The sequence below is a fragment of the Scyliorhinus torazame genome, chromosome 2, assembly GCF_047496885.1.
Source record: "Scyliorhinus torazame isolate Kashiwa2021f chromosome 2, sScyTor2.1, whole genome shotgun sequence".
Classification (NCBI taxonomy): Eukaryota; Metazoa; Chordata; class Chondrichthyes; order Carcharhiniformes; family Scyliorhinidae; genus Scyliorhinus; species Scyliorhinus torazame.
The window spans coordinates 71921132-71937895 of NC_092708.1; the positions used below are offsets into that span (position 1 = coordinate 71921132).

At 42.3% G+C, this 16764-nt stretch overlaps 1 protein-coding gene across 3 annotated transcripts in view; it reads right to left on the minus strand.

Moving 5' to 3' along the window:
- mgat5 (alpha-1,6-mannosylglycoprotein 6-beta-N-acetylglucosaminyltransferase) overlaps positions 1–16764 on the minus strand; it is a 241215-nt gene that overhangs the window by 33786 nt on the left and 190665 nt on the right. For all 3 annotated transcript variants that reach the window (XM_072472736.1, XM_072472725.1, XM_072472747.1), the window contains exons 13-14: positions 14392–14538; positions 12491–12607 (exon numbers count right to left, since the gene is read on the minus strand). In XM_072472736.1, the coding sequence (XP_072328837.1) occupies positions 12491–12607; positions 14392–14538 (264 nt within the window). The remainder of the gene's footprint in view (positions 1–12490; positions 12608–14391; positions 14539–16764) is intronic.

Consider the following 16764-nt stretch of genomic DNA (forward strand, 5'->3'; position numbering starts at 1 on the left):
AGAAGCAAGTATCGTCACCGTTAACCTTGAAGTCGAACGAGTTCATTATTAAAGATGAATTTATATTATACATTACATCCTCAGGACATGCTTCATCAGATCCAGGTGAATCACTTTTGAAGTGTAATTGCTTATTATGCAGGGAAATAGAGTAGCCAGTTTACACATAGCAAAATTTAGCCAATAGCAAGTGAGATGAATGACACGTTTATGTTACTGCTGGCTAGGAGACGGGGATAATTCCCTGTGCTTCTCCGAAACATCATGATTTAAAAGTAGTAATGATAGCTATCAAAATTGTAACTTTTGCTCAGTATACATACAAACATATGAATTAGAGTAGACCACTCAGTTCCACAAGCCCTCTCCGCCATTCAATAAAATCAATTAGCTCTGATCCCATGCTCATCAATAATCTCTGCCGTAAAAATATTCAAAAACTCTGCTTCCATCATCTTTTTGAGGAAAGATGGCACCCAAAGACATTTATTTCATCTGTCTGAAATGGGCAACCCCTTATTTATATACAGTTCATAAGTCCCTAGTTCTAGACTTTCCCACAAGAGGAAACCTACTTCCCACATCCACACTGTCAAAACTCCTCAGGATCCTGTATGCTTCAATGAAGTCATCTCTTACTCTTCTAAACTCCAGCAGAGACAACTTGTCCAACGTTTCCTCCAAGACAACCCACCCATTCAATCTCTACTGAGATACAAAGTCGGCATAATCCCCGATGACCATAGGCTGCTTTCCCCCTTTGAAGGGGAGAGCTGACTGGTGGCGATTTAACCTGATCACCACACCTGAGGTGAGGGGCAAGGTTGAGAAGGCGGGACCTTCATGAATAACCTCAGCCTGTATGGGAATTGAACCCACATTGTTGGTCTCATTCTACATCACAAACCAGCTGTTTAGCCAACTAAGGTAACCGGTATCAGGAAGGAGCCAGCTAACACAAAGACAAGTTGAAATGTAATGTGCATGAGGGGAATGTTCTTGTTATGTGCAAAGGTTTACCAGACTGATTCCTGGGATGATGGGACTGCCATTTGAGCAGAGATTTGAGTTGGTTAGGATTATATTCGCTGGAGTTTAGAGAATGAGGGAGGAAATCTCAGAAACTTATAAAATTCAAACAGGACTAGACAGGGTAGATGCTTGTTCCCGATGGTGGGTGAGTCCAGAACCAGAAGTCACAGTCCAAGGGTGGGGGGGTAGACCATTTGGGACTGAGATTAGGAGAAATTTCTTCACGCAGAGAGTGGTGAGCCTGTGGAACTTGCTACCACAGAAAGCAGCACAGGCCAAAACATTATATGTTTTCAAGAAGGAGTTAGATATAGCTCTTGGGGCTAAAGGGATGTGGAAGAAAAACAAGAACAGGTTACCGAGTTGGATGATCAGCCGTGATCATAAGGAATGGCGGAGAAGCCTTGAAGGGCCGAATGGGCTATTCCTGCTCTTATTTTCTATGTTACTGTTTCTAAAAGTCGTTCAGATCGCAGAGCAGACAAATAATTATACAGTAGCTAAAGAATGCAAGATATCGGAGGAGATTGGAGAAAGCACGCTGCACCACTTAGGCAGTTGCCAAAGAAACAATGTGCTAATGGAGGAAAATCTAGACTGTGGCCACACATGGAAAATAAGTCACTCAAAATCACCAGAATGCACTTTCAGTTTCTATCTACATTTCCGCCTAGAAACGAGCAAGAAAATTAGGCATTGCAGATTTCAAAAGTAAGTCCTGGATGGTGAAGAGAAACAGTTTTGTACTGTGACAGAAAACTAAGATTTCACAGCATCTCCTAGCAGAACTTGATAACAGGCTTATTGCATTTCAGAAGTTTACAATCAAATATTGACAAGAGTGGATACGGATTAGCTTGTACTGGGAACATGGATGAGATTTTCCATGAATATTGATATGCCAGCTAGTCCATTAGCGAGAGAGAAAGCAGTGTTGGTGAAGATAACTAGCCATTTAAAATTTCCTTTTGATGAATTTGAGAAAATTGATAAATTTAGCATCTAGAAATTAAATGTCAGTCTCCATGGAGGTTATTATTTATTTAGAATAAAAATTAAATAAAAACACTTTTTTGGTTACTTTTGCACTGTTTGGCAGGAAGTCTCCGACCTGGCGACATTGGAATTGTCATGTGAGAGGGCCTTTAAGAAATGGATGTTTGAGCAATGTACCTTTGAGAAATGCAGTGATGTCACAGTATGGGTGGAGCTGGGCTTTAGATCAGTCATTCTGCAGTTTTTAGTTTTGAAGAAAAGAGCTTGGGGTGTGTCTGTGTTTGCAGTGAGCTGGATCTGCTGTGATCTCTGCCATGAGAGACTATCTCTGGATCATTTGGGTGATTTAAACTCATAATAGTAATGCCTTTAACCTGATGTGTTTCTGTTTAAAGGTGTTAAGTCTCTTGGATGTTGAAAGGAATAACTGAAGGATTATTTAGTGTTGGATTATTTTCAGGGTTATCTTTGAAGTAAGGGGTGTTAAGTGATCCAATGTTTATTTAAAAGGTTACGTTGAGTTCATGGAATAAGCATTGTTTTGTGTTTACAAACCCACGTGTCCATAATTGTAATACCACACCTGGAGAACAAGCCGTGTGCTTCAAAAGCAACAATACATTAAAGGGGGAGGTTGGTTGAACTCCATGATATATTTTGGGGTTCTGAAAACACCTCCCCCATAACAATTGGGGGCTCGAGGGGGATAAAAGTCTATCTATGGATTGGCTTTTGTGAACTTAAAGACAGTGAGGAGTGTTGCTTTTCCGGTGTGGTATTTTAGTTTAAGTGTGTTGTGGACAATGGCTCTTTCAGAGGCTCAGAGGTTTTTGGGGGTGGAGACTATCACACGCAGTACCTTACGGACAGAGACTAAAAGCAGACTGTTGGGTCTGGCAAAAACATTGCAGTTAACATTACCTGACAAAATACGAAAAAATGAGGTAACTATGGCGGTGGTTAAGCATTTAGAGTTGCCTGAGATAGAGTTTGACTCATTGGAAATGGCAAAAATTCAGTTGAAAATTAAACAAATGGAATATGAGAAAGAATTAAAGCGGCTTGAATACAAGAGAGAGAGAGAGGAAAACGAAAGAGAGAGGAAAAAGAAAAGGAGAGGGAAGAAAGGAGAAAAGAAAGAATAGCCCTAGCAGAACAAAAAGAAAAAGAAAGGAATATGCAGATCAGGGAAAAAGATAAAAAGAGGGAGTTTGAACTTCAGAAAATGGCCATGAAACATGACAGTCAATTAAAATTGGCAAACGTAATGGGAAACGTACAGTTGGATGATAGTGATGAGGATAGTGAGAAAGAGCATCATAGTCGAAGGCTTGGTGGGAATCTTTTTAAATATGTCCAAGCATTGACAAGGTTTGACGAGAAGGAAGTGGATGCCTTTTTCATTTCATTTGAGAAGGTAGCTAAACAAATGAAATGGCCACAGGACATGTGGGTATTACTGATTCAAACAAAGCTGGTAGGTAGAGCAAGTGAAGTGTTTGCATCACTACCGGAGAGGTATATGGGACGTATGAAGAGGTGAAAAAATCCTTCTTGGGTGCATATGAACCAGTGCCTGAAGCCTACAGACAAAGGTTTAGAAATTTAAGGAAAGAATTTGGTCAAACATGCATGGAGTTTGAAAGGCTCAAACAGAGTAATTTTGATAGGTGGATAAGGGCTTTGAAAATAGACCAAACGTATGAAGCTCTCAGAGAAATTATACTTTTGGATGAGTTTAAAAATTCAATTCCTGATGTAATGAGAACTCATGTGGAAGAACAGAGGGTTAAAACTGCGAGATTAGCAGCAGAAATGGCAGATGATTAAGAATTAGTTCATAAATCAAAGATTGGTTTCCGACAACAGTTTCAGCTGGTGAGGGATAGAAACTGGGTGCATGAGAAATACTCAAGTGGTAAAGGTAAAGGTGATCTGATGGGAGACAATAAAGAGAGTGCACCTCAGATTAAAAACGAAATCCAGGAGGGTGGAAAAGATATGAAAAGTTTCAAATGTTTTCACTGTAATAAATTAGGCCATGTAAAGTCACATTGTTGGTGGTTGAAGAAAAACACTGATGTGGTAAAACAGGATAAGACAATGGGATTTGTTAGAGTGGTAAAGGAAAGCCCAAGGGAAGCGAAGGAGGTGCAAACGATTGTACAGCCTGGTCAAGAAGTAATTGTTAAGAAGCTGCCAGATGACTTTAAAGAATTTACTTGTGTGGGTAAAGTTTACTCACGTGTATCAGGAGGAGCAGGTAAAGAAGTCACAATTTTAAGAGATACAGGGGCTAGTCAATCTTTACATCAAGAACATAAGAACTAGGAACAGGAGTAGGCCATCTGGCCCCTCGAGCCTGCTCCGCCATTCAATGGGATCATGGCTGATCTTTGTGGACTCAGCTCCACTCTCCGGCCCGTACACCATATCCCCGAATCCCTTTATTCTTTAGAAAGGTATCTATCTTTTTCTTAAAAACGTTTAAAGAAGGAGCCTCAACTGCTTCACTGGGCAAGGAATTCGAGAGATTCACAACCCTTTGGGTGAAGAAGTTCCTCCTAAACTCGGTCCAAAATCTACTTCCCCTTATTTTGAGGCTATGCCCCCTAGTTCTGCTTTCCCCGACCAGTGGAAACAACCTGCCCGTATCTATCCTATCTATTCCCTTCGTAATTTTGTATGTTTCAATAAGATCCCCCCGCATCCTTCTAAACTCCAATGAGTACAGTCCCAGTCTACTCAACCTCTCGTCATAATCTAATCCCCTCAACTCTGGGATCAACCTAGTGAATCTCCTCTGCACTCCCTCTAGTACCAATATGTCCTTTCTCAGGTACAGGTAAGGAGACCAAAACGGAACACAATACTCCAGATGTAGCCTCACCAACACCTTATACAATTGCAGCATAACCTCCCTAGTCTTGAACTCCATCCCTCTAGCAATGAAAGACAAAACTCGATTAGCCTTCTTAATCCCCTGTTGCACCTGCACACCAACGTTTTGCGACTCGTGCACCAGCACACCCAGGTCCCTCTGCACAGCAGCATGTTTTAACATCTTACCGTTTAAATAATAATCCATTCTGCTGTTATTCCTCCCAAAATGGATAGCCGCACACTTGGCAACATTGAATTCCATCTGCCAGACCCTAGCCCATTCACCTAACCTATCCAAATCCTTCTGCAGACTTCCGGTATCCTCTGCACTTTTTGCTTTACCACTCATCTTAGTGTCGTCTGCAAACTTTGCCACATTGCACTTGGTCCCCAACTCCAAATCATCCATGTAAATTGTGAACAACTGCGGGCCCAACACTGATCCTGGAGGGACCCCACTAGTTACAGGTTGCCAACCAGAGAAACACCCATTTATCCCCACTCTCTGCTTTCTGTTAGTTAACCAATCCTCTACCCATGCTACCACTTTACCCTCAATGCCATGCATCTTTAGTTTATGCAGCAACCTTTTGTGTGGCACCTTGTCAAAAGCTTTCTGGAAATCCAGATATGCCACATCCATTGGCTCCCCGTTATCTACTGCACTGGTAACGGCCTCAAAAAATTCTACCAAATTAGTCAGACACGACCTACCCTTTATGAACCCAAGCTGCGTCTGCCCAATGGGACAATTTCCCTCCAGGTGCCCCGCTATTTCCTCCTTAATGATAGATTCCAGCATTTTCCCTACAACCGAAGTTAAGCATACTGGCCTACAATTACCCGCTTTCTGCCGACCTCCTTTTTTAAACAGTGGTGTCACGTTTGCTACTTTCCAATCCTCTGGGACCACCCCAGAGTCTAGTGAATATATCACTAGTGCGTTTACAATTTCCCTAGCCATCTCTTTTAACACTCTGGGATGCATCCCATCAGGGCCAGGAGACTTGTCTACCTTTAGCCCCATTAGCTTGCCCAATACTGCCTCCTTGGTGATTACAATCACCTCAAGGTCCTCACCTATCATATCTTTATTTCCATCAGTCACTGGCATATTATTTGTGTCTTCCACTGTGAAGACTGACCCAAAAAACCTGTTCAGCTCCTCAGCCATTTCCCCGTCTCCTATTATTAAATCTCCCTTCTCATCTTCCAAAGGACCAATATTTACCTTAGCCACTCTTTTTTGTCTTATATATTTGTAGAAGCTTTTACTATCTGCTTTTATGTTCTGAGCAAGTTTACTTTCATAGTCTACCTTACTCTTCTTTATAGCCTTTTTAGTAGCTTTCTGTTGTCCCCTAAAGACTTCCCAGTCCTCTAGTCTCCCACTACTTTTTGCCACTTTGTATGTTTTTTCCTTCAATTTGATACTCTCCCTCACCTCCTTAGATATCCATGGTCGATTTTTCCCCTTTCTACTGTCTTTCTTTTTTGTCGGTATGAACCTTTCCTGAACACTTTAATGGTAAGAGATGAGGAGTTACGTAGTTTGGGAAGAATGTTGCCAGAAAAGGTGGTAGTATGTGGAATTCAGGGTGAGAGGAGTAGTGTTCAATTATATAAAGTAAGGTTGGAAAGTCCAGTAAAGTGTGGTGAAGTGCTAGTAGGAGTAATAGAGAAACTATCTTGTCCAGGAATACAGTTTATCTTCGGTAATGATATAGCTGGATCACAGGTGGGAGTGATGCCTACTGTGGTTGATAAGCCAGTGGAAAATCAGACAATTGAAGTGTTGAAGGATGAATATCCTGGGATTGTTCCGGATTGTGTAGTAACAAGGTTGCAAAGTCACAGGTTAAGACAAGAGGAGAAATCAAAGTGAGAAGATGAAGTTGAAGTGCAATTATCAGAAACGATTTTTGATCAGATGGTTGAAAAAGAACAACAGGTGGAGGATGAGGCGGATATTTTTAGTTCAGGAAAATTGGCGGAGTTAAATCAGAAAGATGTAGAAATAAAACGGATATATCAGAAAGCATATACGGAAGAGGAGTATACCAGACCGTTATTACCGTAAAAGTGATGTCTTGATGAGAAAATGGTGACCTGTACATATGCAGGAGGATGAAAAGCGGGCAGAAGTTCATCAAGTAGTATTGCCGGTATGGTATAGAAAGGAGGTGTTGCGAGTTGCACATGAGGTGCGAGTGGGAGGTCATTTGGGAATAAGGAAAACCCAAGCTAAAATCCAGAAACATTTTTACTGGCCTGGACTACATAAAGGTGTAGTTAAATTTTGTCAATCATGTCACACATGCCAAGTGATAGGGAAACCTCAAGCAGTGCTAAAACCAGCCCCCTTAATACCCATTCCAGCATTTGAGGAACCTTTTACAAGGGTCCTAATCGATTGTGTCGGACCACTACAAAAAATTGGGAATCAATATCTTTTGACTATAATGGATGTGTCTACTAGGTTTCCAGAGGGCAAGAGTTATATCTGGGGGAAAGGCAATTATTATGCGATGAGGCAAGACTTAGGATGCATCGGATGGGGAGGAAAACTGCAGGGGATGGGCACAATGGAAATGTGGAGCTTGTTCAAGGAACAGCTACTGCGTGTCCTTGATAAGTATGTACCTGTCAGGCAGGGAGGAAGTGGTCGAGCAAGAGAACCGTGGTTTACTAAAGCAGTCGAATCACTTGTCAAGAGGAAGAAGGAGGCTTATGTAAAGATGAGGCATGAAGGTTCAGTTAGGGCTCTCGAGAGTTACAAGTTAGCTAGGAAGGACCTAAAGGGAGAGCTAGGAAGAGCCAGGAGGGGACATGAGAAGTCTTTGGCAGGTAGATTAAAGGATAACCCTAAAGCTTTCTATAGATATGTCAGGAATAAATGAATGACTAGGGGAAGAGTAGGGCCAGTCAAGGACAGTAGTGGGAAGTTGTGCTTGGAGTCCGAGGAGATAGGAGAGGTGCTAAATGAATATTTTTTGTCAGTATTCTCACAGGAAAAAGACAATGTTGTCGAGGAGAATACGGAGATTCAGGCTACTAGACTAGAAGGGTTCGAGGTTCATAAGGAGGAGGTGTTAGCAATTCTGGAAAGTGTGACGATAAGTCCCCTGTGCCGGATGGGATTTATCCTAGGATTCACTGGGAAGCTAGGGTGGAGATTGCTGAGCCTTTGATCTTTAAGTCATCTTTGTCTACAGGAATAGTGCCAGAAGACTGGAGGATAGCAAATGTTGTCCCCTTGTTCAAGAAGGGGAGTAGAGACAACCCCGGTAACTATAGACCAGTGAGCCTTACTTCTGTTGTGGGCAAAATCTTGGAAAGGTTTATAAGAGATAGGATGTATAATCATCTGGAAAGGAATAATTTGATTAGAGATAGTCAACACGGTTTTGTGAAGGGTAGGTCGTGCCTCACAAACCTTATTGAGTTCTTTGAGAAGGTGACCAAACAGGTGGATGAGGGTAAAGCAGTTGATGTGGTGTATATGGATTTCAGTAAAGCGTTTGATAAGGTTCCCCACGGTAGGCTACTGCAGAAAATACGGAGGCATGGGATTCAGGGTGATTTAGCAGTTTGGATCAGAAATTGGCGAGCGGGAAGAAGACAAAGGGTGGTGGTTGATGGGAAATGTTCAGACTGGAGTCCAGTTACCAGTGGTGTACCACAAGGATCTGTTTTGGGGCCACTGCTGTTTGTCATTTTTATAAATGGCCTGGAGGAGGGCCTAGAAGGATGGGTGAGTAAATTTGCAGATGCCACTAAAGTCGGTGGATTTGTGGACAGTGCGGAAGGATGTTACAAGTTACAGAAGGACATAGATAAGCTGCAGCGCTGGGCTGAGCGGTGGCAAATGGAGTTTAATGCAGAAAAGTGTGAGGTGATTAATTTTGGAAGGAATAACAGGGAGACAGAGTACTGGGCTAATGGTAAAATTCTTGGCAGTGTGGATGAGCAGAGAGATCTCAGTGTCCATGTACATAGATCCCTGAAAGTTGCCACCCAGGTTGAGAGGGTTGTTAAGAAGGCGTACGGTGTGTTAGCTTTTATTGGTAGAGGGATTGAGTTTCGGAGCCATGAGATCATGTTACAGCTGTACAAAACTCTGGTGCGGCCGCATTTAGAGTATTGCGTGCAATTCTGGTCGCCGCATTATAGGAAGGATGTGGAAGCATTGGAAATGGTGCAGAGGAGATTTACCAGAATGTTGCCTGGTATGGAGGGAAGATCTTATGAGGAAAGGCTGAGGGACTTGAGGCTGTTTTCGTTAGAGATAAGGTTAAGAGGTGACTTAATTGAGGCATACAAGCTGATCAGAGGATTGGATAGGGTGGACAGTGAGAACCTTTTTCCTCGGATGGTGATGTCTAGCACGAGGGGACATAGCTTTAAATTGAGGGGAGATAGATATACGACAGATGTCAGAGGTATGTTCTTTACTCAGAGAGTAGTAAGGGCGTGAAATGCCCTGCCTGCAACAGTAGTGGATTCGCCAACACTAAGGGCATTCAAACGGTCATTGGATAGACATATGGACGATAAGGAAATAGTGTAGCTGGGCTTTAGAGAGGTTTCACAGGTCGGCGCAACATCGAGGGCCGAAGTGCCTGTACTGCGCTGTAATGTTCTATGTTCTAGAGGCCATTCCAGTATGTAAAATACAGCTAAAAGGATTGTGGAGGAGTTACTTAAATTGTTTACTAGATATGGACTACCCACAGAAATTCAATTGGATCAAGGATCGAATTTTACTTCAAAGTTATTCTAAGAAGTTATGGATAACTTAGGAATAAAACAATTTAAATCAACTGTGTACCATCCAGAATCGCAGGGTGCGTTAGAAAGGTGGCATCAGACATTAAAGACAATGTTGAGGGCGTATTGTCAAGATTATCCAGAGGATTGGGATAAAGGAATTCCATTCGTATTGTTTGCAATTAGGGATGCACCTAATGAGTCTACCAAATTTAGTCCTTTTGAACTAATTTTTGGTCATGAGGTAAGAGGACCACTTAAATTGATTAAGGAAAAATTGGTGGGTGAGAAATTGGAAATTATACTATTGGATTACGTGTCAAATTTTAGGGAACGATTAAATAGAGCAGTTGAATTGGCTAGACAACATTTGAAAGTTGCACAAAATGTGATGAAACGGGTAGCAGACAAGAAAACCAAAGTTTGTAGTTTTGTCAGTGGGGATAAAGTTTCAGTGTTGTTACCAGTGGTAGGTGAGCCTTTAAAAGCTAGGTTTTGTGCACCATATCAGATTGAAAGGAAATTAAGTGAGGTGAATTCCGTGGTAAAAAGACCAGATAGAAGGAAGACTCACCGCGTGTATCATGTGAATATGCTTAAATGGTACTTTGAAAGGGAAGGAGAGAAAAAAGGAGGTTTTCATGCTTCTAACTCAATATGACGAACCAAATCCAGATGACTGTGAATTTGACATGCCTCAAATTAAATTGGAAAATGAGGATGTTCTTAAAAATTGGGATGAATTGTTAAGTTACCTTCCAGAGAAATGAACTGACCTGAAAGAGTTATTGATATCACATGGGCAAGTTTGTAGAGATAAATTGGGAAGTATTAAAATGGCGTAGGTGATGTAGTACAAATGATGTCGATGTGGGAAATGCTGTTCCTATCAAACAACATCCATATAGACTTAATCCTTTAAAATTGGCACAGGTTAACAGAGAGATTGAGAGTATGCTGAAGAATGGCATAATTGAAGCGGGTTGCAGCCAACGGAGCTCACCCATAGTGATGGTACCTAAACCAGACGGTACCCAATGGTTGTGTGTGGACTATCGAACAGTGAATGCAGTTACAAGAACGGACTCTTATCCTATCCCACAATTGGAGGATTGCATTGAGAAATTGGGACAACCTGCTTTTATTTACAACTTCCAGACATGAAAACAGTTAAAACATCGTATGGAGTTCTTCGATCGACTTCAGGAGGCGGGTTTGGTGATGAACCTAGCCTAAAGTGAATTTGGAGAAGCCCAAATCACTTCCCTTGCGGAGTTTCCGATACCCTCAAGATGAAGGGAAATAATGCGATCTCTTAGCATGAATGAATTTGATCGTACCTTTGTGCAAAAGATTTGTAGCGTGGTTGCTCCACTGATGGAATTGCTGAAGAAATGTAAAAAATCTCAAGATGAAGGGAAATAATGCGATCTCTTAGCACGAATGAATTTGACCGTACCTTTGTGCAAAAGATTTGTAGCGTGGTTGCTCCACTGATGGAATTGCTGAAGAAATGTAAAAAATCTCAATGGACAGGGGACTTACAACAGGCATTTGATTGCCTGAAAGCTGTGATCACCAATGCTCCTGTATTGGAGAATTGCAAGGGGCTCGGTGGTCAGATTCAACTAAAGTATCTGATTCTAAAGAGAAATGCCGAGGAGTAGAGGAATGGATGGATCGTGCAGAGACTTTGTTCAAAGAGACTGACAATCGAGAAGGGTTTTGGTTGGAGGAAGAAGAACAAAGAAAAATGGACTATATTATTCTACCTGTTTGCATGTGTTGTTTTTAATAAAAAAAAGGTATATTTACTGTGTACATTTCTTAGTGGATGGTGCAAAAGTGAAAAATGAAACCATCTTGAAGTTGATGGTTTATTTATTTTTCTTGGGGGGGGGGGGTGTCATGTGAGAGTGCCTTTAAGAAATGGATGTTTAAGCAATGTACCTTTAATAAATGCAGTGATGTCAGAGTGTGGGTGGAGCTGGGCTTTAGATCAGCCATTTTGCAGTTTTTAGTTTTGAGGAAAAGAGCTTGGGAGTGTCTGTGTTTGCAGTGAGCTGGATCTGCTGTGATCTCTGCCATGAGAGACTATCTCTGGATCATTTGGGTGATTTAAACTCATAATAGTAATGCCTTTAACCTGATGTGTTTCTGTTTAAAGGTGTTAAGTCTCTTGGATGTTGAAAGGAATAACTGAAGGATTATTTAGTGTTGGATTATTTTCAGGGTTATCTTTGAAGTAAGGGGTGTTAAGTGATCCAATGTTTATTTAAAAGGTTACGTTGAGTTCATGGAATAAGCATTGTTTTGTGTTTAAAAACCCACGTGTCCATAATTGTAATACCACACCTGGAGAACAAGCCGTGTGCTTCAAAAGCAACAATACATTAAAGGGGGAGGTTGGTTGAACTCCATGATATATTTTGGGGTTCTGAAAACGCCTCCCTCATAACAGAATAGGGAAGGGGAGAGGGGGTTAGGGGTGGGGGGGGGGGGGGATTTCAAATATTACTCATGCAAGTAACCTTCACTACTTTTTGGCTAAAAGTTTAGTCTTCTACACTCGTGACAAATTATAAAAACATTTGATTAGCTTTGTTGTTCATGCTGTACTGCCTTTTTCCAAAATATTTTGCTGTGTCTCTCCAGACCAACATCTGAAGATGCATAGGTTCAATTTACTATTTTTAGTACAAAATAAATGTACTGATTTGTAGTCTTGTTTCAACATGCTCAAATAAACACAAAGTTTTCATTTCATTTCAATACTATTTCTTCAGAATTATCTTTGAATTAATTTTACCTTCTGATTAAGAATGGCCTTCACTGCATGTTCCACCTCTACAGGGTCATCAATGTTAACAGTCCAGACATGAGGTTTTCCAATAAAGACCTCAGCATATGGATGCTGTGAAGTTAACTGCGAAAACAAGTTAGACGTGTTAGAACAATGGAAGAATCAGATTAAAATTACAATAAAAAGGTGCACAACAACTTGTATTTCTAGAGATCCTTCAATGTAGTAAAACACACCAAAATAATTCCTAGACGCCATATCAAACAAAATCTGGCACCAAGTCACACAAGGAGACATTTGGGCAAATGACCGAAGCTTGATCAAAGTAGGTTTTGAGTAGCAGGTTAATGCAGGAAGCTGAATAATCGAAAGATGCACAGTACCCAAAACCATTCAAACTTAAACAAAAAAGCGACATAGGTCTTCCAGTCCATAAAACATATGCGGGATACACAATGGCTGAAACAAGCATCTTCCTGGTCTATTTTTTTTCTTATATATTAATTCTGTCAGAAATAAACAACAGCTTGGACAGCACGGTGGCGCAGTGGTTACCACTGCTGCCTCACGGTGTCAAGGTCCCAGGTTCGATCCCGGCTCTCGGTCACTGTCCGTGTGGAGTTTGCACAGTCTCCCCATGTTTTGTGGGTTTCGCCCCCACAACCCAAAGATGTGCAGGCTGGGTGGATTGGCCGCACAATATTGCCCATTAATAGGAAACAAATAATTGGGTACTCTAAATTTATTTTTTTAAATGAACAATAGTTCAAAAATTTCTAACTCAAGGAATGGTACACAGTGTTACCTAGACTTGCTTTTGCGTGCTTAATATAAACAATATTTTTCCCTGTGAGAGATGAAAACATAACAGGTGCCCTGAGATCTAAGGGAACAATGCAAGGTGTCATGCATCTCCTTAAAAAAGCAGATTGAAGTATTCTGAAATTATCAGGACAAGTTCTGAAGCAGGAAGCTAATTTTGAGTGGCAAATTCAATCTCAAATCAGGTATAGAAAGAGGGATAAAAAAAAGGTAAGAAATATTGGATTAAGAGAAAGACACACATAGGTAAGAGGCAAATCTCTAATAATTAAATCATAAAGTGAACCACGTGTAATATGAAATTTTAGCTCGCTTGACTAGACACCCGATTTGTGATGCAGAGCAAAGCCAACAGCACGGGCTCAATTCCTGTACCGGCTGAGGTAATTCATGAAAGCTCCGCCTTCTCAATCTTGTCCCTTGCCTGAGGTGTGTTGATCACCACCAGTCAGCTCGCCCCCTCAAAGGGGAAAGCAGCCATGGTCATCTGGAACAATAGCGACTTGACCTTTTCACCTTTAGTTAATTATCAGTATCAGAGGTCGGCCGACAGTAATCAATTCTCAACATATTAAAATGGCATTTAAGCTTGATTTAACTCACTGTGGCATGTTTACTTCATATCTGCAGTACAGAAATTTCATGGCACTTAATATATTTGAATGAAGAGCTAGAGAGGTGCCATTTTCAAAGTCAACGGGAAATGGTGCATCTCTGACAGAAACCTCTCAATTTTCACATTTAATCATATAACTGACCTTGCCTGAAGTAGCTGTGGCATTTGCAATTAAACATAGAACATAGAACAGTACAGATCCTTTGGCCCACGATGTTGTGCCGACCACTTATCCTAATCTAAGTAACAGAGAGCCAATAGCTTTATCGTTATTTTGACAGCAACTTTGGGTTCTGTTTGTCATTCAACTAGATGCAAAAGAGAGGTTAAATGAACACAATTGTTTTAAGATTACTGCATTTATTATAATGACAGAATGTAGATAGTTCCTTTCAACAGGCACACAACAGCATAGACCAAATCCAACATTTCAAACTACAACTTTTTTCTAATCTTACGAAAAGCTCACCTCTCTCAGTGTTGGTTTGCCTTTGAAAAATTCAGTGTTCTTACTGCTTTTAGGTGGATTAAACCGTGGATTTAAAAAAGTGCATCCATTAGCAATGGCTTCGAGAGGAGCTGGTCCTTCATATGGAAAACCAAGGCCAACAAACAACTGTAAAAGCAAAGCAGCAAGTTGTTTCATCCATGGTATGCCGTTCATAAAGTTAAAATATTGTAATTGACTTCAGTTTCAGAGAAATGCATTTTCTACAATACAAAAATACAACATTAAATACAACTAATCAGAAATAATAGGCGTGACTTAACGGAAAAATATCCAAGTGTGATTCTGGGTGCGATGGGCAGGGTGTTTCGCGACGACCGCGTTGGCGAGATCATGGCTTGTGTGGGCACTGCACCCGGACATGAAGGTGTGCCCCTGGGCTTTTCGTCATTACTAGCTATGTTGCCATCTGATCCGCAAACAAGCGGGTGATGCTTTTCAATGCTCCCTCCCAGTCAACACACAAATAAAGCCAGACTTGATCCTGGCTTTGGAGATGCCACCCTGGCCAGGCTTCTCAATGCCATTGATGTGAGTCAGGACACCCTGTTCCGCCGAAGGTGTAGGAGGACCGGCAGCAGGGTCACGAATACAGTCTTGGAGCCAATGGCAGAGGCTGTCAGTATGAGCAGCATGACCAAGAGGACTGCCGTACAATGTCAGAAGACCAATAATAGCCACCGAGCTGCAAGGGTAAGTTACCACCTCTGTCCTGGCATCAGCTCAGCCTGCCTCTCCTCAAATTCCCACCCCCCTCCCCCACAAATCACTGGCTGGCACCTCATGCGCTACCCACATCCGATCTTTGTGCTTCCTCCTCAGAACCCACTGACACCCACCAGTACAACCCCTTCATGTCCACACATGCCATCTGTTATAGAGCTCCCCGATCCATCAAGCATGTGGCTCACAATGCCCTCTTTGTCCCCATAGAAGATTGTCCATAATAAGTGGGAAAGGGCATTTGGGGGGGGGGGGGGGGGGGAAAGAGGGGGTGCTGAGGTTAGAGTCCTTGTTCCCTATGGATCGAGCGTTGGAAATCACAGGATTGACAGAGGATAGAGCAATCACCAACAGAGGGGTTGGCCTATGCCACAGGAGGTGAGGATCCAGATGACTTGTCCGAGTTGCACAAGTCAGACAAATAGGGGCTGGTTTAGCACAGGGCTAAATTGCTGGCTTTGAAAGCAGACCACGGCAGGCCAGCAGCACGGTTCAATTCCCGTACCAGCCTCCCCCAACCGGTGCCGGAATTTGGCGACTAGGGGCTATTCACAGTAACTCAATTTGAAGCCTACTTGTGACACTAAGTGATTTTCATTTCAAATGATCCTTCCCTCTCACTGACCACATGTCCATTGTCTCGCAGAATCTCCATCTGATGGGGATCGGCCAACCAGAGTCACCCCCCCCAGGAGACCACCATCGGAACTTGGCCCTGTGTACGTTCACTTGGCTGCAGAAAAATACTTTTCACTGTACCTCGGTACATGTGACAATAAATATCAATCAATCAAGCACCACAGCTATCACCTGCACCTGCCTTTAGCAACACGGTAGCACAGTGGTTAGCACAGTTGCTTCCAAGGTCCCAGGTTCGATTCCTAGCTTGGTCACAGTCTCTGTGGAGTCTGCACATCCTCCCTGTGTCTGCATGGGTTTCCTCCAGGTGCTCCAGTTTCCTCCCACGGTCTGAAGACGTGCAGGTTAAGTGGATTGGCCATGCTAAATTGCCCCTTAGTGACCAAAAGGTTGGGTTGGGTTTTTGGGTTACAGGACTAGGGTGGAGGCTTGGGCTTAAGTGGGTGCTCTTTCCTAGGGCCAGTACAGACTCCACCGGCCTAATGGCCTCTTTCTGCACTGCAAATTCTATGATTCTTTGATAGCAGAGACACACACCTTGGTGGGCGACAGTGCACAAGCTTCTGGGTCAGAATCTGGTGAACACCACACAGTTGCTGGTGCATAGCATGTGGAGGCAGGAACAGCCAAGGAGTAAGCAGAGTACTGCTGGATCCGAAGGCTACTGACAAAGTCTCGCATATAAGATTAGCGCGTAAAATTAAAGTGCATGGGATTGGGGGTGGTACATTGAGATGGATTGAAAACTGGTTGGCAGACAGGAAACAAAGAGTAGGAATTAACGGGTCTTTTTCAAATTGGCAGGCAGTGACTAGTGGGGTACCACAGGGAACAATCCTAGGACCCAGCTAGTCACAATATATATTAATGATTTATGTGAGGGAACAAAATGTCATATCTCCAAATTTGCAGATGACACCGTTGGGTGAGAGGGTGAACTGTGAGGAGGATGCAGAGATCCTTCAGTGTGAT